This window comes from Clupea harengus, chromosome 2, assembly GCF_900700415.2.
Source record: "Clupea harengus chromosome 2, Ch_v2.0.2, whole genome shotgun sequence".
Taxonomy (NCBI): domain Eukaryota; kingdom Metazoa; phylum Chordata; class Actinopteri; order Clupeiformes; family Clupeidae; genus Clupea; species Clupea harengus.
Window position 1 is genome coordinate 13,691,065 of NC_045153.1, and position 22,424 is coordinate 13,713,488.

The 22,424-nt window shown below is 45.2% G+C and overlaps 3 protein-coding genes across 5 annotated transcripts in view; 2 read left to right on the top strand and 1 right to left on the bottom strand.

Moving 5' to 3' along the window:
- The window catches only part of rev1 (REV1 DNA directed polymerase), a 26,985-nt gene extending 13,105 nt beyond the window's left edge, over nucleotides 1–13,880 (top strand). For 2 of the 3 annotated variants that reach the window (XM_031583415.2, XM_031583428.2), the window contains 19 exons: nucleotides 372–540; nucleotides 1,128–1,460; nucleotides 1,983–2,698; nucleotides 3,763–3,870; nucleotides 4,253–4,384; nucleotides 4,666–4,798; nucleotides 5,264–5,392; nucleotides 6,021–6,175; nucleotides 6,596–6,715; nucleotides 6,921–7,141; nucleotides 7,310–7,482; nucleotides 7,833–8,122; nucleotides 8,400–8,587; nucleotides 9,491–9,754; nucleotides 10,038–10,128; nucleotides 11,385–11,590; nucleotides 11,830–11,980; nucleotides 12,215–12,317; nucleotides 12,608–13,880. In XM_031583415.2, coding sequence (XP_031439275.1) covers nucleotides 372–540; nucleotides 1,128–1,460; nucleotides 1,983–2,698; nucleotides 3,763–3,870; nucleotides 4,253–4,384; nucleotides 4,666–4,798; nucleotides 5,264–5,392; nucleotides 6,021–6,175; nucleotides 6,596–6,715; nucleotides 6,921–7,141; nucleotides 7,310–7,482; nucleotides 7,833–8,122; nucleotides 8,400–8,587; nucleotides 9,491–9,754; nucleotides 10,038–10,128; nucleotides 11,385–11,590; nucleotides 11,830–11,980; nucleotides 12,215–12,317; nucleotides 12,608–12,719 — 3,794 coding nt within the window. In that variant the 3' untranslated portion in view covers nucleotides 12,720–13,880. The remainder of the gene's footprint in view (nucleotides 1–371; nucleotides 541–1,127; nucleotides 1,461–1,982; nucleotides 2,699–3,762; nucleotides 3,871–4,252; nucleotides 4,385–4,665; nucleotides 4,799–5,263; nucleotides 5,393–6,020; nucleotides 6,176–6,595; nucleotides 6,716–6,920; nucleotides 7,142–7,309; nucleotides 7,483–7,832; nucleotides 8,123–8,399; nucleotides 8,588–9,490; nucleotides 9,755–10,037; nucleotides 10,129–11,384; nucleotides 11,591–11,829; nucleotides 11,981–12,214; nucleotides 12,318–12,607) is intronic. The other variant, XM_012842342.3, reaches the window with a different exon arrangement.
- Nucleotides 13,881–14,217: 337 nt separating this feature from the next.
- ing1 (inhibitor of growth family, member 1) lies at nucleotides 14,218–17,275 on the top strand. Its single transcript, XM_012842352.3, has 2 exons — nucleotides 14,218–14,589; nucleotides 16,010–17,275. The coding sequence occupies exons 1-2, from the start codon at nucleotides 14,451–14,453 to the stop codon at nucleotides 16,798–16,800; spliced, it is 930 nt and encodes a 309-aa protein (XP_012697806.2). The 5' UTR covers nucleotides 14,218–14,450; the 3' UTR covers nucleotides 16,801–17,275.
- Nucleotides 17,276–18,868: 1,593 nt separating this feature from the next.
- On the bottom strand, nucleotides 18,869–22,119 carry ube2al (ubiquitin conjugating enzyme E2 A, like). Its single transcript, XM_012842345.3, has 6 exons — nucleotides 21,876–22,119; nucleotides 21,023–21,103; nucleotides 20,586–20,611; nucleotides 20,395–20,484; nucleotides 19,984–20,072; nucleotides 18,869–19,803 (listed from the first exon to the last, which is right to left on the bottom strand). Exons 1-6 carry the CDS (start codon nucleotides 21,917–21,919, stop codon nucleotides 19,675–19,677), a joined length of 459 nt encoding a protein of 152 aa, XP_012697799.1. The 5' UTR covers nucleotides 21,920–22,119; the 3' UTR covers nucleotides 18,869–19,674.
- Between the last annotated feature and the right edge of the window lie 305 nt (nucleotides 22,120–22,424).

The following is a 22,424-nucleotide window of genomic DNA, read 5'->3' on the forward strand; positions in this document are numbered from 1 at the left end:
TACACACACACATATAAACATATATACACACACACACACACACACACATATCTACGTCAACGGATACACGGGTCACTAAATACACACACACTACAAATGTTAAACACACAGACACTGTGTGTGTGTGTGATACTGTAATTTTGCCTTTGAGTGTTTCCCTGATACTTTGTCAGAGTATGACTACAGTCTCTCTCTCTCTCTCTCTATCTCTCTCTCTCTCTCTATATATATATATATCTCTTACACACACTATTTCTCTCTGTCCCTATATCTGTCTCTCTCTCTGTCCCTCTATCTGTCATTCTCTATCTGGGTGTCTGTCATGTCGGCTAACTCTGTCTGTCTGCCTGTCTCTCTGTCTGTCTGCGCAGACCCCACTGCAGACGAGCTGCGCAGGCTGATGATGCTGCATGGCGGCCAGTTCCACGTCTACTACTCGCGCTCCAAGACCACACACATCATCGCCACTAACCTGCCCAACAGCAAGATCAACGAGCTGAGGGGGGAGAAGGTCGTCCGCCCCGAGTGGATCACTGACAGGTGTGTGTGTGTGTGTGTGTGTGTGTGTGTGTGTGTGTGTGTGTGTGTGTGTGTGTGTGTGTGTGTGTGTGTGTGTGTGTGTGTGTGTGTGTGAGCGTGAGCGTGTGTGTTGGGGGGGGGGGGGTTCTATACGTACGTTTTCTGATGCTGCCACCACTGTCTAAATGTGTTATAGAGCTGAAGCCTCACAAGCGATCAAGAAGTAGACCCTCATTGATCGGCTTTGAGTAGAAATACGGCAAAGAACCTAGATTTCACCTGCATTGTTTTATTTAGAAACTTTTTTTTAAGAACCTAATATTTTTTTAACAATTCTGCTGCTCAGTTTGTGGTCTCACCCTCTCCTCTCCTCACCTCTCCTCTTCTTTATTCTCTTTATGTTTTTGTTTCCTCCTTTCATCTTTTCTCCTCTTATCTCTCTCTCTCTCCTCCTTTCTCCCCTCTCCTCTCTCTCTCTCTCCACTCCTCCTTTCTCCCCTCTCCTCTCTGCTCCTGTCATCTTCTATCTTTCCTCCTTTCCTCTCTACTTCACCTCACCTCTCCTCTCCTCTCTTTTTGATCTCCTCTGTTCTCCTCCTCCTCCTCAGTATTAAGGCAGGCCGGCAGCTCTCCTACCTCCAGTATCAGCTCTATGCCAAGCAGAAGGGCCTGAGCTTCCCCAGCCTGTGCCTGCGCAAGCTGGACCAGCAGGATCTTGCCGGAGCCAACATCCACACGTTCCCCCACCACAGCTCCAGCTCCAGCTCTAAGGGAGGCCTCCCCCTGCCGCAGAAGCCCAGCCTCAGTGCACCCAAACCCAGCCATGCCGGCCCCGGAGCTGGCCTCCCCCTCCTGGAGCCGCCTGCAGAGCAGAGCCAGGTGTCGTCACGGCAGGTCTCCAGTGATGCGCCGCACCGTGATCAGGAGCAGGGGCTTAAAGTGTAAGTGTGTGTGTGTGTGTGTGTGTGTGTGTGTGTGTGTGTGTGTGTGTGTGTGTGTGTGTGTGTGTGTGTGTGTGTGTGTGTGTGTGTGTGTGTGTGTGTGTGTGTGTGTGTGTGTGTGTGTGTGTGTGTGTGTGCGGTGTTGGGGCAAAGATAAGGATGTGTACTGTGTGTGTGTTTTCTATTTTTATTTTGGGACCACCCCTCAGAGTGCCTGGATTACAGCGGCTCAGCTCCACCTCTCCAAATATTATTCGCCACTCTTGAGTTCATAACTGCAATGATTTTTAAATGTTCAAGTGTTCTTTTGATGCTGTGGACGGAGTGGGTTGTTTTCTCAAAATAGATGCGGTGATTGGAAGTGTGTGTGTGTGTGTGTGTGTGTGTGTGTGTGTGCATGTGCGTGTGTGCATGTGCGTGTGTGTGTGTGCGTGTGTGCATCAAAGGGCCCTTTAGTCTTTAATTGCCTGTGAAAAATGATGTCATTTCCATGGCGACTCTGACCCATCTATTGTCCCACAGGAACGGCTCACTACGGAACCCGAAGGGAGGTGGAATCAAACTGAATGGTCTCCATGGTGAGGGCCAATGGGAGGAGCACTCTTTAACCAGTGGGAGGGCCAAAGACTCGACCTTGACCAATGGCCACGTCCACCGCTTCAATGGTGCCTTAAAGCTTACAGACATGGGCCATCATCCTGGTGGTTTGACCCAGGATGTTCAGCCAGAGCCGAGGGCCTCTGTAGGCCCAGAGGTAGACCCATATGATGGGCCCAGGACTCCAAGTCCCATCCCCTCTCACCAACCACGCACCTCTCCTGTCACTCGACACAAACGGGACTCTGATTCGCCCAGCACCCAGCACCAAGTCCCGTCTCTGGCATCCCCAACCAATCACGATGTGTCCACTTTTTCTGATCCTACCCCTGCAAGACCACACCCATCCGACCCGGGGAGCAGAGTCCGCTTGAACGGCAGTCATCACAGTGGTGACCCCACACATAACCACACCCACCAAGACCTCAGTGACCAATCAGTAAAGCCCGTAGCCAGAGGGGGAGCAGAGGGCGGGATCATCTCGGAGTTCTACTCGTACTCGCGGCTCCACCACATTTCCACCTGGAGGAGCGAGTTTGCGGAGTACGTCACCTCCCTGCAGTGCCGGAAGAGGACAGCAGGAGGCGCCGTGTTCTCTGGGAAGGAGAAGTTGAAGAGGCTCCGGGCTCAGCGCAGCTCAGGTGAGTGTGCTTGTGTTGGTCTGAACCTGTTGACCCGTAGAAGTTATAGAGATTAGATTGTGCTTTTAATGGGGGACGGTCAGGACAGTGGACGCACTATTAGATGATTGGTTCACTCTATGGTCAGCTTTTTTGGGGAACTAATCAATTTAACAGCCCAAAAACCTCCCCTCACATAGTAGCAAGCATGTTCGCATGTTATTGTTTCGTCTTGCGGTCTGATTTAGATTTGAGGTTGGCTTCTTTGTCTCTTCCTGCTGCAGACCAAAGTTACATCCCATAATACGTCACATTAATGTATTCTGAGAGTTGTTCCGGCTCTAATACTGTAATTATTCATGGGGTCAAAAGCCATGTCTCTTTGTCAGTCATTCTGAGTAATTGTCCCTCTCACACTCTCCCCTACATCGCTCTCTCTCTCTCTCTCTCTCTCTCTCTGTCTCTTTGTGTCTGTCTGCGTCCCTGTCTGCATTTGGATTCTCATTAACCAGGTGCCTCATGATGTCGTTCTATACTGGTTAAATGTCAGTGGGAACATCGGCAACTGCCTCTGGCGTCACGGGTGTCAGTGTGAGAGCGTCTTTGCGTGAGTGTGTGGAAGTGTGTGTGTGTCTGCATGGAAGTGAGGTGTGTGTGAGGTGAAGATGAGTAAGTTTGTGTGTGTGTGTGTGTGTGTGTGTGTGTGTGTGTGTCTGCATGGAAGTGAGGTGTGTGTGAGGTGAAGATGAGTAAGTCTGTGTGTGTGGGTGTGTGTGAAGTTGAAGGGCTTCATGCAGCTGTAACCATACTTAATGACCAAAGAAGACAGGAGAGGGGATGGAAGTATGATGTATTGTGTAGATGAAAATTATTTTCATTAATAATAGATAATATGCCTCACTCTTTCCTTCTCTGTTTCTTACTTCAATCTTTCATTCTCCTTTCTTCCCAACTGTCTCTCTCTCTCTCTGGCTCTTTCACCATGCCTGCTGTCTCTCTCTCTTTCTCTCCTCTCTCTCTCTTTCTTTCTCTCCTCTCTCTCTCTCTCTCTCTCTCTCTCTCTCTCTCCCTCCCCCCTCTCTCAGGTGTGTCCAGCATGCCTGCACCTCAGGTCAGGCAGTCCTGTATCCTGCATGTGGACATGGACTGCTTCTTTGTTTCCGTGGGAATAAGACACAGACCAGATCTGAAAGGTGAGTCATATATACACACACCCCCACACACACAAACATAGCACACTCATTCACACACACACACACACACACACACACAGACACACAGACACACACACAAACACAAACATACACGCTTACACACACACCCACACCCACACACACACACACACACACACACACACCATGTGCAGCCTGTGCCTGGCACAGACAGGCAAAATTCCAGGGAAACACCCTGTTGAATTACATGACCTCTTTCTGTTTCTCTCCCTATCTCTCTCTCCCTCCCCCCTCTCTCTCACTCACACACACACACACACACACACACACACTCTCTCTCTCTCGCTCACTCGCTCGCTCTCTCACTTTCTCACTCTCTCTCTCTCTGTTCATCCTCTCCCAGGGAAACCTGTTGCCGTGACGAGTAACCGTGGTCCTGGTCGTGTGGCCCAGCGGCCCGGGACCAACCCTCAGCTGGAGTTCCAGTACTACCAGCAGAAACGGAACCGCCACCAGACAGGTGAGCCCAGACCAGGTGTGCCTTCTGGAACCAACCTCGTACCGCTGGGGGGGGGGGGGGGGGAGGGGGAAGAGGACACCTGCACTGCTTACATGAATGCATTTTATTATCACAGGACACTAAAGCACAGTGTGGATCTCTGGGTGGGTGAAAGGGTTGTTTAAATCAGAGGGCACATGAGAAAAGCACTTTGAGGAAGATTTTGTTTTGAACTTAAATCAGAAGGGTTTTGGCGCGTACCGGAAGTTTTCACTCTCATGCTGTTATTTGTGAATTCCTGTCCTGGTGTAATGCAGACAAGACCGATGGTGACCTTGAGATGACCCCTTCGCCTGAGGACATCAGCGAGCATTGCCATGGCAACGGGGTGGCTCAGGACCAGGCTTCCCTCTCCATGGCAGAGATAGCCTCCTGCAGTTATGAAGCCAGGTAGCCCGTGTGTGTGTGTGTGTGTGTGTGTGTGTGTGTGTGTGTGTGTGTGTGTGTGTGTGTGTGTGTGTGTGTGTGTGTGTGTGTGTGTGTGTGTGTGTGTGTGTGCGTGCGCCTTTAATTTCAAACAGGAAGGCTCTTGGCAAGTAAGAAAGATTGAGAAAGAAAGATTGTTAAGAGATGAAAAGAGAACAGCCGGGAACGCAGAGGGTCAGAGAGAGAACACTCCAGAATATTACATAGTGTCACCCATGATGTCATGCATTAAGAACAGATCAGTGCCGTGTTCAGATGTGCTACAGTCTCAAGCCCAAACCCACTGGCCATGTTGGAGGAATGCATGTAGAAATGCTGTCCTTCTGATACCACAGACATGAACTGAACAGGTGCTGTAATTCTGGATTATACAGTGTGTCTGTGTGTCTGTGTGTCTGTGTGTGTCTGTGTCTCCTTTGTCATCTGCAGGCAAGCAGGCGTGAAGAATGGCATGTGTTTTGGCCAGGCCAAGAAGCTGTGTCCGGAGCTGAAGGCAGTGCCCTATGACTTCCAAGCCTATAAGGAGGTGGCACTGGCCATGTTCGAGACCCTGGCCAGGTAGGAAGAGACGCACACACACACACACACACACACACACACACACACACACACGCCGTCTGTCTAACACTCATCCTCTTTCGAAGTGATTTCATTAAAGAGATCTTTCTCTCTCTCTATTTGTCTGCCTGTCAAATGGTTCTTCTCATCTTTCTCTTTGGAACTATTTTTCATGCTTTATATTCCATCCCCTCTCTTTCTTTCTTTCTTTCTTTCTTTCTTTCTTTCTTTCCATTTGTCTGCCTGTCAAGCCTCTCTCTCTCTCTCTTTCCCTTTTCTTCATATTTCTCACCCTCTCGTGCTTTCAGCTCACACGAATTCTTCGTTCTGAGAATGTAATGTTTCCTAGAGACCTAGCCCACACCGCTGCTCTCCCCTGTGTGTTAGATTAGCCACGCAGCCTGCGTGAGATGCCCGTCTGACGAGCCTGTTTTTCACACGTGAGGCGCATGGTTCTCTGCAAAAATAGACCGTGAAAAGATGTCGATTGTCGTATTGACATCATGGCAGCAATGCTGGCGGTGTACACACACACACACACACACACAAGCGTGCGAGCGAGGTAGCTGTCACACACAGGTGAGGTAAGCGGTGTAGCCCAAGGCTAACCCTCCTGTTCTCACCACAGTTACACCCATCACATAGAGGCGCTGAGTTGTGACGAGGCGCTGGTGGATGCCACCGCCCTGCTGGCCGAAGTGGGCGTCACACCCGATGAGCTGGCCAGCGCCATCAGAGCCGACGTGATGGAGAAGACCGGCTGCTCTGCCTCCGTGGGAATGGGTGAGTGGCACCTTTGACCTTTGAGTGGTCACTGCAGGCTGACCATTGATGCTTACCGTCTTCCCATGATTGGTTTAGTGGATTTCGATATATTAATTCACAAAAGATAATTCCAATCAATTCCATGCTAATCATTTGAACTGACAGACAAAACATTTAGTGCTGTAGATGTCAATAACTTTATCCATACTCGATGTTATCATACATTTATTTTTACCCAAACCAACTTGCGCTCTACTACTTTAAACATGCACATTTGTCAGTGTGAGACGGGTGAGAGTGTTAATGATGTAGCGATAAAACTGCAGACGTTCTGAGAATAGGGTTCATTCAGGCAGGTCTTTCTCTGCCCTGGACCATAACACGTCTGACGGTTCCTCTCGGCTTTGAGACAAACACTAGTTCCTCCCCTGTCTCCAGGGTCCAACATTCTCCTGGCGCGCATGGCCACGCGGCGGGCCAAGCCCAATGGCCAGTACCTGCTGAGGTCAGAGGAGGTGGACGACTTCATACGCGACCAGTCAGTCACCAGTCTGCCAGGTGAGACTCACTTACTCCCCCTGCTGGCAGACAGCAGTAGTGACACTGAGCAACCAACCTGGTGTTCTCTGTGTTTTCATCAGAACAGCATGTCATTTATTGTGAGTCATGAGGCAGGTGTACGTGTACATTTTGTAATGTAATGTGTCTTTATTTCGTTGTCTTATTTGTATATGCTTGTGTGTGTGTGTGTGTGTGTGTGTAGGAGTGGGTCGCTCTATGGGAAGTAAGCTGGCGTCTCTGGGCGTGAGCTCCTGTGGGGACCTGCAGCAGGTGTCCATGGCGCGCCTGCAGCGGGAGTTCGGACCGCGGACCGGACAGACGCTCTTCCGTTTCTGCCGAGGCCTGGACGACCGGCCGGTCCGCAGCGAGAAGGAGAGGAAATCTGTCTCTGCTGAGATGAACTACAACATTCGCTTCACAAAGGTCCCTCAAAAAGCACACGCTTGTTACACTTGTCTGAAATCACATCTATGGAAGAGTTTTCAGAAAAAATAACTTATTTAGCTATTTTACAAAGTTTTAATGTGGCATTGTGTAGCAATGTTTACCTGCTAAACAACTTCTTGAATATGGCTCTGTGTCTCTCGGTAGGTGGAGGAGGCGGAGTCGTTCCTGAACAACCTGTCCATGGAGGTGCAGAAGCGCCTGCAGGGGGCGGGGCTTAAAGGTCGCAGGGTCACTCTCAAGGTCATGATGCGCAAACCCGGAGCCCCGGTGGAGCCGGCCAAGTACGGAGGCCACGGCATCTGTGACAACCTGGCCAGGTGAGAGGGTGAAGTTGGGAGTGCCCACATCCCTTATCATGTATTTGACTTCGACAGCAACTTTGACTTCACAGCTTAAGTCCTTGATTATAAATCATTACACTTTTCATCAAATGTAGTGGAAAACGTCTTGTGGTAAATGGCAAACAAAATGGCTTGGACCAAGCCATACACTCTTCCAACCAATCAGCAGTGTTGCTTTAGGGGCATGGATAGGGAGGGGTGTATTTGATTGAGCTCAAAAGTCAACAGGATTGAGGACTGCACCTTTTTAATTGTTGTGTTTTATGTGTTGGTTTTCTCTGTCGCTCTCGCTCTCTCTCTCTCTCTCTCTCTCTCTCTCTCTTCAGGTCAGTGACGTTAGGTCAGGCCACAGACAGCGGTAAGCTAATCGCTCAGGAGGCCATCAAGCTGTTTCACGCCATGCGTCTGGATGTGACGGACATGCGTGGCGTGGGGTTGCAGGTGCAGCTACTGGACGGGGGGCCCCAGGCGCCCGCGCAGGACGCCCAGCGCTCCATCAGGGACCTGCTGCAGGCCCCACGCAGGCCCAGCAGCAACACCACCACCAGCTGCACGGCAGCCCCCAACTCCACCTCAAGTAGCACCCTGTCCACTAGCACTGCCTTATCAGACGCAGGTGAGGGGAGGCGTATAGGGATGTGTTTGTTTGTGTGTGTGTTTGTGTGTGTGTGTGTGTGTGTGTGTGTGTGTGTGTGTGTGTGTGTGTGTCTGTGCGAGTGTGTGTATGTCAAGGGAAGCCAGTCGAGAGGCATTATAGTATCTACATACAGGACTACATGCATTTTTATATTATACATTTACTATAATTGTCAAGATGACCTAAAATATATATATTTATTTATTTTTATACAATATTATTTTTTATACAATTGTCATTTTGTACCGTTTCCCAGATGCAATACCCAGCGGTTCTTCCTCAGGAGCATCCTTCAATCAGGCCACTAGTTCCTCCCTCATGGAACCACCCACGTCTCTCTCCGATCCAATCCCCAGTACGAGTAAAGGAGAGCCGCCGCCCCGCACTCCAAACCACGCCCACTCCCGTCTCAACCTCAGCATAGAAGTGCCCTCACCCTCTCAGGTAACAACACTACTGGACACAGTGTCAACACTGACCTTCGACCTAGAAGGACACACTTAATTTCACAGTGTAATGGCAATATGGTATTTCATTGTGGGATATCGGTACTATAACTGTGTGGATGTTATACCCCTAAAAGTTCCTGTGCTAATTCTTTCTCTGCGCATATGACATAAATATGATCATATTAGAGTTGAAGATTATAAAATGGAACTGAATGAGATAAAGGACAATAGAGCTGAGAATAGAGTGTATATGGCGTTAGTATTGACCAGAGCTGAGAATAGTGAGTATATATGGCGTTAGTATTGACCAGAGCTGAGAATAGTGAGTATATATGGCGTTAGTATTGACCAGAGCTGAGAATAGTGAGTATATATGGCGTTAGTATTGACCAGAGCTGAGCATAGTGAGTATATGGCGTTAGTATTGACCAGAGCTGAGAATAGTGAGTATATATGGCGTTAGTATTGACCAGAGCTGAGCATAGTGAGTATATGGCGTTAGTATTGAATAGAGCTGAGAATAGTGAGTATATATGGCGTTAGTATTGAATAGAGCTGAGCATAGTGAGTATATATGGCGTTAGTATTGACCAGAGCTGAGCATAGTGAGTATATGGCGTTAGTATTGACCAGAGCTGAGCATAGTGAGTATATGGCGTTAGTATTGACCAGAGCTGAGAATAGTGAGTATATATGGCGTTAGTATTGACCAGAGCTGAGCATAGTGAGTATATGGCGTTAGTATTGACCAGAGCTGAGCATAGTGAGTATATGGCGTTAGTATTGACCAGAGCTGAGAATAGTGAGTATATATGGCGTTAGTATTGACCAGAGCTGAGAATAGTGAGTGTATATATGGCGTTAGTATTGACCAGAGCTGTGCCTCCTTGGGCCCCAGGTGGATCGCTCCGTGCTGGAGGCGCTGCCTCCTGAGCTGAGGGAGCAGGTGGAGAGGACCTGGAGCAGGAGGGAGGAGGAGGAGGAGGAGCAGCCCGGTGCCTCCTGCTCCGTTACTCCTCCTCCTCTTCGGGACTTGGACTTCTCCTCCTCGCCTCCCCCTGACGCTCATCCGCCCCCTGGCACGCTGCTGCTGCAGATCCCCAACCAGCCCGGTCAGACGGGCTCCACGGGCATCATACTGGCACTGCCCGACTTCTCGCAGGTAACCGGCTCAAACTGTCTCAGAGTGATGAATAGAAATTGTACATACATTCATACATACATACATATATACACACATACATACGTACATACATACATAGAGTACATATTTATATGGACATACTGATATTTAAAGAAATATCAAATTAATTCTTTGATATAATGGTCTTCATTTCTAATTCATACACATGCTTCAAAATGTTTTCTTAACATGTTTTCTTAACCTTGACATGTATTGTCGAATTCTTTACTTCTGCTCTGCCCTTCATTCTGCTTGCTTGTAGGTCGACCCGGACGTGTTTGCTGCACTGCCTAAGGAGTTGCAGGAAGAGCTGCGTTCTGCTTACAGCCGTAGAGAAGGTGCACAACCACAAGGTGGGTAACTGTGGGTAAGCTGCTCATCAGCTTCTTCACATCAGATCTCCATATCACACAAAGAGCTTTCATTTCTTAGTGCACTCAGGACTGAGATATTATAACAGCAACATAATGCCATGACGAGTTTCTTACTTTGCTCCCTGGAGAAGCCGAAGACCAACATCAGGTTTCCCAGGCATGGCGTAGATTCCAGCAGTTTTAACGAGGAGCTGTCACACAAAAGCAAGAACTCGGAACCCTGTATACATTAAGGGGTGTGTTTTATAGGAGAGGAGGGCTTTATCCAGTTATCCTGGAACTGAGCTCTTCCCCCATTGCAGGCAGGACCAGCCATAACAGCAGTGCATCGCCATCCGCCATACTGTTCCTTCTGTTGGATGCTGCCCTTTCAAAGAGCCATAAAACCAAAGGCTCCAACTCTCTGTGCTCATAAAAGGCTCCAGTGTGCCCATCGTAAAGGGGAGGGATGCTCTCCCCACAGGTCTGGACAAAATGGCTGCAATTGGCTCTTTCAGTGAATCAGTGCCTTCCATCAAGGCCTGCCTAAATTGTCCCTACTACAACCTCTTGGTTTGTTCCTTGTTTGCTCACCTCTCCACCAGACCAGACCCGATATGTGGTGAGCATACTGGTCCCCAGTGGCCACCATCACCTCCCCTAGGTGGATGCTATACGCTGGTGGGGGCTGAAAGAGATGAGTTCCCAGAAGAGTATGTGATCCTTGGTTTATCTCGAGTTTCTACCGAATACAAGCAGAATAGCCAGTCACTGCTTTCACTCCCCTCTCATTGAGTGACCGAAAGACTGAGTTGTGTTTATCCTAAATATTAAGCACTGGGTCTAGCAGCTTTTGTGAGAAGCAGTCACTCAAAAAGAGACATTCAGACAAATAAAAAGTGTAAAACACGGTTGACAAAATAACACAAAACAGAAATTCCCATTCACTATCCTTGCCAAACACAGAAGAGAGGGCTATCGATACACGCGATGTTTGTTCAGTTTGTAATAACTATGTGACTGTAACATAATGAGGATTCACCTGTGCAGTTATAACAGCTCTGAATGGGATCTGTTATGAGTTGTGTCATCAAGTAATCCAGCCTTGGAGCAGGCTGTGAGCATGAGAAAGTTAACTTCGCATAAATAAAGCTGTCTCCTGCTCTAGACAAGCATTTGGCTCATCTTTGAGGTGGCAGTGTGTAAGCTGAATGAATAGTGAACCTCCTGTGGCGTTTTCCCTTGCTGTTCTCTAGTGGAGGAGAAGAACCCTCTGCTGCAGCTCAAGCAGCCGGCCGCTGGTAGGACCAAGCGCCGCTACAAGAGGAAGAACGCCAGCCCTGCCAAGAAGGGCCCCAGCCCACTCAAAAGGCTCCACCCAGGCACCAGTCCTGCCAAATCCAGCCCCTCCAAGCCCCCCCCACCAGCATTCCGGCTCAAGGACGACCCCAGTGGACTGAAGGTGATTAAATTAGTGCCTGGTTTTTTTGTTGTTGTTTTTTTTTATCAAACTTAACTTTTTTATATAGTTTTCATGCCTTTGCAAGAATGTCTGCATCAGACAGATGGCATCCATGTTGCCTTCACATTGGGGTAATTGCATGTCAGTGTTCAGCCATGCTGAGAAGAAAAAACAAACTCCTCAACTTCTCATAAGAACTCCAAACTTTCCAAACTTTGACTTTAAACTGTGCCCTACAGACGGAGAACGGTCCATCTTCATCGTCCATGAAGCCGGATGTCCCAGAGGTGCTCTCCAAATTTATCCCCCGCCCCGTCCCCACTTTGGCTGGAGCCTGCGAGTTGAGTGACATCAGGACCCTTCTACGGGAATGGGTCACGACCATCTCAGGTACTAAAGGGGGTGGTATGACCAGTTATATGTGCTAAAATTACTTTTATCAGTATTGCGATTTCTATAAGCTATCAGTGCTAATACTAAAATGATGATGGTAATATTAATGGTGTAAATGGTCTGTTCATTGAAGTGGGTATCATGTGCATCGAGTCTGATTCATTAGGTATGTTGTATCCGTGTATGAAACCATGAGTTAACATATGCTTGTGCTGGGCGTCCATTCCTCAGAGCCTATGGAGGAGGACATTCTGCAGGTGGTGAAATATTGCACTGAGCTTGTGGAGGACAAAGACCTTGAGAAACTTGACATCATCATCAAATACATGAAGAGGTAGCAATTAATCTCTCACACCATTGAGCAGTGTGTGTACTTTATTGTGATGTATTATTTATTCTTATTAATATTTTATGAAGTACACAAAGTGAGAAACTGTGTATTACCCTGTATATTCACATTATATTTAGACTACAACTCTTGACAAATATTGTTTTATGGTCACATAAATTATAATTCACAAACAAATATGTACAGTAATGACCAGAGTAAAACTGCCCTGCTCCCATTATTAACACTGAACACAGTCCATGACAATCTCTTTCCCTTCTCCCTGTCTTTCCCAGGATTATGCAGCAGTCAGTCGAGTCTGTGTGGAGTATGGCCTTTGATTTCATCGTTGACAACGTGCAGGTGGTTGTGCAGCAAATGTATGGCAGCACCCTGAAGATCACGTAGAAGGGCAGGACGATTCCTCCTGAGCTGCCAGCTACCCTCACTGTGACATCAGTGCACTTCAGCCAAACATTCATGGGTGTCTCTGACATCACAATTGTACAATCCAAACATTCATGTACCCCTCATGTACCTTTCCTATAAGTAATAAAGCACTCTCAAGGCCAGCAGAAATGTAATGAAAAATCGGAACGTTTACTGACAGATTTCATTGTATTGGTACAACCCTTTTCCCATATGTTTTGCTCTTTATCCTTGCGCACCCCTTCCCTTAGTTTTCTTTTGACATCCTGTTCCCTTTCCCTGTGTTCTTTTACTTTATGTGTGTGTGTGTTTTTGTTTTGTGAACTATGCCAGTTTTGGCTGCAAACAGGTAGCAACATGGAAGTGAAGGGTTACTTTGCTTTCTGAAAACGTTCACTTTGGAGTTTTATACTAAATGTAAACTTAGCATTTTGCATTTTGTGACTTGCTAATAGAGAAGTGCCAAATTTTGTCCACACAGCATGTAAATAATGATCCAGAATCTCATTTAGATAACATTTACATATAATTATATCAAAGAGTTTGTTTCTATACAGAAGTTAATTTTGTTTCAGAAATATTGTTTACAGTTTTGCAAAAGGATTGCATTTTTTAGGTTTTGCAAACATTTACCACTTGCAAGTGTGTTGTGCGTGTTTGTGCACTTGATCAATGCACATTTACAAAAAATGGCCTAACGTTGCTACGTCTTTGTCTCGGAATCTATCTGTCAGGTCTCCCCTAAAAGGTGACAGCAGGGTAGTTTTATAATATGAGGGAGAAAAACTTTAGAGTCAAAGCAGAAATATTTGTCAATACACAAACAGACTGAATGTATTTCAAAACGTACACAACTCTCCTTTAGTTCTCACTTTGCTCAGCTTTTTTTCCCCAGAGACCTTGCGTGGTCTATTCATCTCTACAGGAAATGTCCCACCATGTTCACTGCGACACTTGTATTTTCGAGAGTTTTCTGCGTTCAACTGTCTTAACTCTCGTTAGGAAAAGGGTCTAGATGTCTCTTTTTGGTCAGTGAAACAGTCTATATCACTACTGACCCGTGCCTGAAGACCTGAAGCTGTGACATTATTTGTATGTTTTTTCTAATGTAACTTGCTAATAAACTTGTTGGAACTCCGATAAGCTGGTGCCGAATTGAAATAATTATGAAATGGATGGTCTATATGAGCTCTATATTAAAGACTTAATCATATGAACTGCATGGAGGAAATATTGTTCAATACTGTACAGATGGAGTCAAGTTGACTTTGGCGATATGTAATTTGAGGAGTAAACAGCTGATGCAAATAATAATTATTACAAACTGGTAAACAATGGTCAATAAAAACAATGCTTAACGTTCGATAAAGCATAGGTGAAGCTATTACATGTATTTTCCGATCCTCAAGTCGCGTTTCTTTTAACTGTCAATATGGAAAAGGTCACTGAGCGTTTAAACAATCATGTTAGCTATGTGTTAATGGAACGTATGGCCCCACTGGCTTGCCGTAACTCTACACTGTGTACAGATCGGTGTAGATAGCCAAGAGAAAACTCAATGGAAAAGACAATCGCACTGTCTAGCACTGCTAACTGGTTAGCACTGTAACAAGCTGCATCTATCAACACAGCCGCGTCATTTGCAAGAAAAGCAAGCTGTGTTCCCTACTACATTGACTCTGCCGAGCCGCTACGAGACACACCACCAAAATGTTGAACCCCGCCAACGGGGATCCAGTACACGTTGTAACCAGATATATCGAAGAGTACATGGATTTGGTTGAATCATTGCCCCTCGACTTACAAAGATGTGTGTCTCTGATGAGAGAAATCGACGCAAAATATCAAGGTAACCAAACTTAGCTGTTCGTGAAACCATAGTCTCTATAACGTTTGCTAGCTAGCTAGAAGTCTATGCCCAAGCTAACTTAGTGGATGATGTGTGGATGTGCTAGCCAGCTAGCAAACCAAAGTGATTATTTTACTGAAAATGGAATACGTCGCTACGCTATGATCAGGTTTGCCGCCTCTAGTTGTCTAGCTAGAGTTATCGATAACGCTAGATTGTTGGATATAGGGTGTTAAAGAGACCTCGCTAGCGGCATAACGTTACCTTTTTATTACGCAGAAAATTCAGAGTTCGTTCATTTGACGTTGGCTAGCAAGTACAGTTATACGTGCCAAGTAGCTTACGTTACATCCCTCCAACATTAACCACTCTAGATATTGTGTTGAGTGAGCTAACTACTGAACTGTATATTTACTTTGGTAAATGGTATCAATAAGCGAAACGCTTAGTATTTTCCAGGCAGAAGTACGAGTGAGCGAGAAAGCTCTACAACTGCATAACCCGCTAACATAAACGTTAATGCCAGGTGTTCATGGCGTGGATCGAGTTGTTTTCCTCGGTGAATGCATGTATGTAAACCGCCCAGTTACGAAGATATGCACTTCAGCTGAGCGTTTTTGACCTTTAAATGCTGTTTTTGATTTCATGCCATGGTTGGTGTTTCATATAGTACTTGGTGTACCGCTATTCATCTGGCTGGTGTTATATTAGCCGAAGTTGAAGGGTGGTCTGATTTGCGAAGTTCATATAAGCAACTCTTCTAATATTGCGAAAAGCTGAAACAAGATGAAAAGTTAGATGATAGTACTGTTATGTTGTGATTCAGATTATCGAGTGATATTTTATTGAATTCATTACTTTCCACCGACGTTTATCTTAGTTCTACAGTCGCATGTTTTCATGTGAACGTACAGTAAACGAGTGAGGCGATAGTTGCCTAGCCAGTTTTAGTACTTTGAGAGCTTGTAGTAGATTGGTCTTTGCCTCGGCGAGGGAGGGATTTGGCATAGAGACAAACAGAGGTGATTGGTTTGTGGTCTGTGGAACCCAAAGAGGCGTCCCTAACTTTGATGGTGGTTTCGTGGGATGTCTGGGCGGAGCTTGTACAAGTGAAAAAGGCAAAACACAAAATATTTCCTGTTTTGAAGACAGTGGACTGATCTGGGAAACGAAAATATTAAGTTCTACTGCTATGAATTGATATGGGTTAACCATTAAAAACCATTCGGTTTACAAGGGGTGGTCATCGAATTATGAAAGTTGAATTTGTACCCTAACCAATGGATGAAAGAAGAAGCACTAACATATGCTAGATAAATGTGGAAATTTGGTCAGCTGTTTTTTTTACCATGGCCTTTGTTTTTTGTTTGACAAGGTGTCAATAACATGATATTGACTGTTATGTGTGTTTGTTTTTCAGAGATCCTGCAGGAGCTGGATGAGGCTTATGAGAAGCACCGGCAGGAGATCGACCCGGCCCAGAGGAGACGTCTTCTCCACTGCATTCAGCGAGCTCTGATCCGGACTCAGGAACTGGGCGACGAGAAGATCGAGATCGCAGGCCAGATGGTGGAACTGGTGGAGAACCGGGCCAAACAGGTGGAGTGGCATGTGGAGCTGTTCCAGTCCTCCCAGGCCGGCTCGCCCGAGCCCAACACACCCACCGGCTCCGCCTCTGCCGTCACGACCGTTACCATGACGCCGACAGCCATGTCGTCCAGCAAACCCAGCGTGGATAAGCGGCGTGAGGAGACGCCTGTCCCCGGGGACAAGCCCGGCAGTGGCAAGCGCTCCCGGCGGCAGAAGAACGGTGGTGAGAACCGTGAGAACTCCAACTACAGCACAGACCACGGCGAAGAGGTGGTCACTGGCACGCCCAAGGAGAAGAGGGCCAAGACATCCTCCTCCTCGTCGTCGTCGTCCAAGAAGAAGAAACGGTCAAAGGCCAAACAAGAGAGAGAGGCGTCGCCCACAGACCTGCCCATCGACCCTAACGAGCCCACATATTGCCTGTGCGAGCAGGTCTCCTACGGTGAGATGATCGGCTGCGATAACGACGAGTGCCCCATCGAGTGGTTCCACTTCTCTTGTGTGGGTCTCCACCACAAGCCCAAAGGGAAATGGTATTGCCCCAAATGCCGTGGTGAGAATGAAAAGACTATGGACAAGAGTCTGGAGAGGTCCAAAAAGGAGAGGTCGTACAACAGGTAGCTTCCTACCTGCAAACTCGACCCCTCTCATGAAACTGGACATGTTTTGTTTTTGTTTTTTTTCCCCATTCTCACTCTGCCGTCCCAATGTGTCACAAAAATAATGTTTTGAGGTCTGAAACTTAAATGTTTTGTTCAGATCCAGTAGTGTTGGATGTGTCGCTGTCAACAAGGGTTGTTTGCCCTGAGTTAAATGTTTAAAAGTTTATATTTAAAAAAGGGAAAAAATATGCTTGGTTAGATTTACTGCACACCACACCTTTCCCTCTCCATTGCTTGTCATCTTTTGATGTGGAACAGTAAGCCGTGATTCTAAACAAAGACTGCCCTAGGAAGTGACCCCTCCTATAATGGACCAGGTTTTCTCTGGAGGGTTTTTGTCTTTGTTTATGTGTGTACAATCATTTTCCTTACATCTGGCTTGCGATTGTTACTTTGAAGAATGCCATGTTGGTGTGAGTAAATTTTAAACCATACCTTTTCATGTCTGTCTGTCTTTACTGACACAAAACTAGTGAATGTCCTTTTATATTGTGTACATACATTTTTATGTATCTATTCCAAGTACCTCTGCATAAGTTGCATTAAAGAGAAATATATGCAGGCTGGAGTTATTTACAAGTATATCAAGTCTACAATAGCAATACTTAAATATTCATATGAAGACCCGCGGAAGTATGGCGATTCAGAAAATACCTGCAAAAGATATGGACCATTAACAGCCTGTGTGGATGCCAATGTCCAATTAGTAGTCTGTGCTTGGGCTCAAAGCTTACAACACATAGGAAGGGTTAATTAATCAGTCATAGAATTAACTATACAACACACTTGAATACAGTCCACGACCTTTGCCCTTTAAAGGAAAGCGGATTGAGACAGAGATGTGAGCCTTGCACAAGGCCTGCAATCAGTCCAGGTGAAGGAGCAAGAGTTCTGTCAGTGACTGGACGGTTTAGTTCACCAAGCCAGCACAACCAATAGGTGAAATGGGTTGTCCAGAGGACCAAGAGACCAAGATTAAGACTAGCAATATGATGCCATCTCTTATAAAGGCAATGAGAGCTCTGAATCATACTTACTTTCTTTTCAAAGATACAGATTCATGCCATGTCAGAGGAATTATTAACGTTGCTCTACTACATGTGTGTTTCATAATCACTATGAGGTTATAAGATGACACTTGAGATGATCTTTGAAAAACCTTGGGAGACACATGGGGGAACAGGTGAATACACGTCTCAGGCTCGTTATTTCTCTGCAGGTCTGAGCAGAAATTGCCATTTTGTAATAAACGGATTTATTTTAGGGCTTCATGACTCAGACTTCTTTTAAAAGGTTTTATCTGAAATTTCATGTTTGACATCATATAGTACAGACCGTACAAATAGAATAGTATGGCCTGGGTAATGTTATCTTTGCCAGTTTACCATGGTAATAATCTTTTTACCTAAACCAAAGCAGTTAAATCCTTGTCTTGGAAATCTACCTTTTATTTTTTACAACCCTTGCCCCCAACTAAAAGCAGCAGTATTTCCCTATGCTATATAACAGAGCTTGACAATCCAAAATAGGGTAAGGTCACAAGCTTCTGACCCACTGTAAGAAAAAAGGCGAGGGTGCTGTATCTTAATTCTAGCTCTACAGCTCAAGTCACATTTACAACAGTGTCAGAACTGTCCATGCAACTAATGCTGTTGTCTGAACTGTAACCAGGCAGAGGAGTTCATCCTACGGTTAGTGAATCTTGTCTAAAGTCCTTGCTGCAATCATAAAAAAAAAGAAATGCCGTAACATACATAGCCATACTCTCCTCAGCTTTAGTTAGAAACTAAAACGTCAACACAATCCACCTGTTACCCAAAGAAACCATCAAATATTTAGTTAACGGCCCACATACTGAATAAAGTTCAAAGACTCCCACAGAGGCTGCGCACAAGTTAGCCAAACTAGCCACATCAAATACATATTGCGAATATAACATCTTAAATACTGCTACATGCAACAAAATGTTGTGTATCCCATACAAAAGTTATTCTTGTAACAATCACTGGACAAAATATCATAGTAAATGTAGTTCCGCCTTTTTATTTATTTTTATTTACAAGTGCTGGAAAAAAAAAAAAAAACCCATCCTGACATGGACAACCAGTGCAAAAGCTGTACAGAAATTCAGACAAATGTCTTCTTAAACACGAGTAAGAAATAGGATTGGGGGACACTAGCATTCATGCGTGTAACAAAGCTCAAGACGGCTTAGGCGTGCATATAGCGCTGAACTGAGATTTGATCTGCAATTGATGTAGACATGTGGCTACTCTCAGATCAGTATCTGTCAGTCCATCATTTGGGGGGGGGGGGGGGGGACGCATGGTGCCAAAATCTCTTGGAAAAATGGGATTTGTAACAATAACACAACCAGTCCATGGATCATGATAACACAGTTCCTATACAAAAAAAAAACAAACAAACTATGAATCCCCTTTCCTTTTGCAGAGAACTTAGGCAGGCTTGGGAATCGGGTAAAGTAGCATTTGATGTCTGTGTCCATAATATTCTTGTATTGTAGAGCAACTCAGAAGCCAGCTGAAGGGTAAGATCTTGTAAAAAGCATCCTGTGATTGAGCAAAGGGGATGGGGAGCACTTGAGGGCCAAAAGATTTATATATATATGTGTAAAAAAAAAAGAAGAAAACAAAGATTCAGGCGCAGTCCTACACAGTGAGTAAGGTAAAGTGCATAAAAACTTAAAATCATAACGAGTAGGGCAGGGGGAAATAAAGAGATATATTCCACTAACTGGAAATCCACACAAAGCTCATATTTGAAGGAAAAAAAACAAACAAACAAACAAACGCTTGTTAGCAGGTGTGCAAGGTCAACTGTCCCTCCAACTCTGCTCCACAATGGCTGACACACGTTTCTCATACTCCCGCTTGTTTTCCTGATAAAGCTGTGCTGCCTGGCTATTCGCTGGACTGTTTGGGTTTGGTTCATCTAAAAGGGACTGTAACAGGGAAAGGAACAAGAAAGGGAATCAGTCTCCACAGTAAAAACTCAAAAACCAAAGAAAAGCAATGGAATAACAGTGGAATGATAATAAAAAGCACTATTTTTACATATTTCATAGCGTACTTCATGCTGCTTAACATTTGGTTGTTGTTTACTTAAGTGTGTTTTTGCCAACCTGAATAGAAGTGAGAATAGAAGACACATCATATGTTGGACTCCAGCGATTCTGTAGAATGTCTAAGCATATACTTCCATCTGCATACACTGAAAGAGAACACAAAAAAAGTTTTAATTTCTAGTAACATGGATTAGCCACTATTTAGTTCAAATTGAGATCAACACCTCAACCATCTACTTTCAGTTTGCTAACTCAAAATGCAAAAATGCAAAGCAACCCCTGTTTACTCAAGACATTTTACATTTGTGGTAGTTGACCAAACGTTATCACACGCAGCAAATCTGTGACCGTATCAGAATACACTGCATCGAAATCACATTTTCCAAGGGAAACCTCAAACTGATGTGTCCTAAAACTTGTTTGTCATGCTCATGGGACTGCTTAGCAGTGGCCAAAAGAGGAATGTACCATTTGGATGGAACATCTTTGAGACGAACCGCACTGTTGGAGGTTTGTTGGGATATTCTTCTGTGAATTCAACTGTAAGTTTGAATGTGCCTGTTGAATAATAAAGAAAAAAAAAACGGTCACATTCTAGTTGTCAAACACTGAAAATATAATTAAGTGACTAAATTAAATGAATAAAATTCCTCCCTTACCATCTTCAAACGGAGTTCCCTCTGGCCTGTACACAGAACAACAAATGTTAGATGTAAACATTTAATGGACAACAGCCCCAAGAACGGGGAGCTAAGGTAGAAGGCTGAGCTGACAACTGATATGGTATTCAGACTGTTCTATTTAGGACACACATATTGCTTCACGTGTGACATTGTAGATCTTGTTTGCAGGCCTGGCTACCACGACAAGGAAACTACCTAACATTACTGAGGTTTCATCGTGTCAATGAAGTAGCGAAAGTGGGCAGTATCTGTTTAATTAACTGCAAGAGGTCTCGAAATCCTCGAGTTGAATCTCCTAGGAAACAAGTCTGATCGGACTGTGGTTCCTTCAACTATCTGCCTGCAAAATGCCCAGTGTGACAGTCCCCGTTTGCTGCGGCGATAAATTCATGCTTCGTTCCCTGGTTGCTTACCCAAATATGACTGCATTCCACACCATTATGTTGTTCTCGGATGGGGCTCCACTGACGCCAGCCGGGGGGTCCTCTTGGAGCCTAAAGTTCAACATCCGTGAAAAAAAGATATATAACTTATAAGTTCCACGCGTCAGTTTGCTCAATGTCTAGCTGTATCCATACACACCCCCAAATACTCCTTACTGCGAACCTGTCTCACATAACGTTTGGCGACATACCTTAGCTACGCTGGCTAATACTAGCTGGCTTGCTTGGTTGGTTCACAATTTGACACGTTCATTTCAGGAGGTCAACTTGTGATTTAAGCGAAGCGGTTAAAATATGAAATATCTACACATTTTCAATGTCTAGCTTAATCAAAGCTACAAATGTAATAGCCTCACAATATTTAGATTTCATAAATGTATCCCAGACAGCTAATTAGCCAACTTTCATCCGTAACTTCCCTGCTTAGCAAGCTAACGTACATCAACGCCATGTAATAACCAGTCCATACTACAGCATTCGTCTAGCTAGCAGGCTAGTTTGAAGCTACCCAAGCCAGTTAATTTGTTGACCAGATGAAAGACGGCCGGCTGCTTTTGGTAGCTGGAGAATTGCGGTGATCTAGATACCCTTCCGCTTCAATCTCTCTAAAGGACAATGTGGACATTAACATAACATCCCCGCCATGTTACAAACCTGCCATGAACACCTGACATTTTCCATTCATCGTTCATATAGCAAACGTTAAACTGGTAGAGGAACAGAAGGCTACATAGCTTGCCAGCTAACTGGAAAGGTAGCTAACGTTAGCTTAATGTATCGACGTTAAGCTAGCTCGGAGTCCTTTAGAAATTCCATAACTCACCGTTTAAAATCTCGCATAAGTCGTCTTCTTGCTGGCGTAGACATTGCTAAATATGTATGTACACTGTACACAAATAAATTTCACCACCTAGAGAATGTTGTTTACACAGTGGCTAAAAATAATATTACGATAGCTAATGGAATTGACCAATAGCTAGCTAGAATTACTACAGTATCCTTTTCCTCCTCGACGTCGCCTCCCTCAACTGCAAACGTACTAGTTGCTGCTGTACGTGGTTTTCTGTGTAGCCTACTTTGAAGGCATTTAGGACTATACCATTACATACAGAGGGGGTGGGTACTCTGATGTTCTTATTTTCAAATATGAAGTGCAATGTCATACGTTGTGTGTTGCATGTATATCTATTATGTGGTTGCACGGTTAATAATATCGATACAATAACGATATTGTATATAAAACATATTCGCTACTAAATGTAGGAATCTGCCGGCATGTTCACCCGGTAAGTGTTTTAGACTTCACCAACTATGGGCGTGGACAGGATGACGTACGCTGTTTTGAGGGAGGTCGAAGTACCCCAAGCGATAA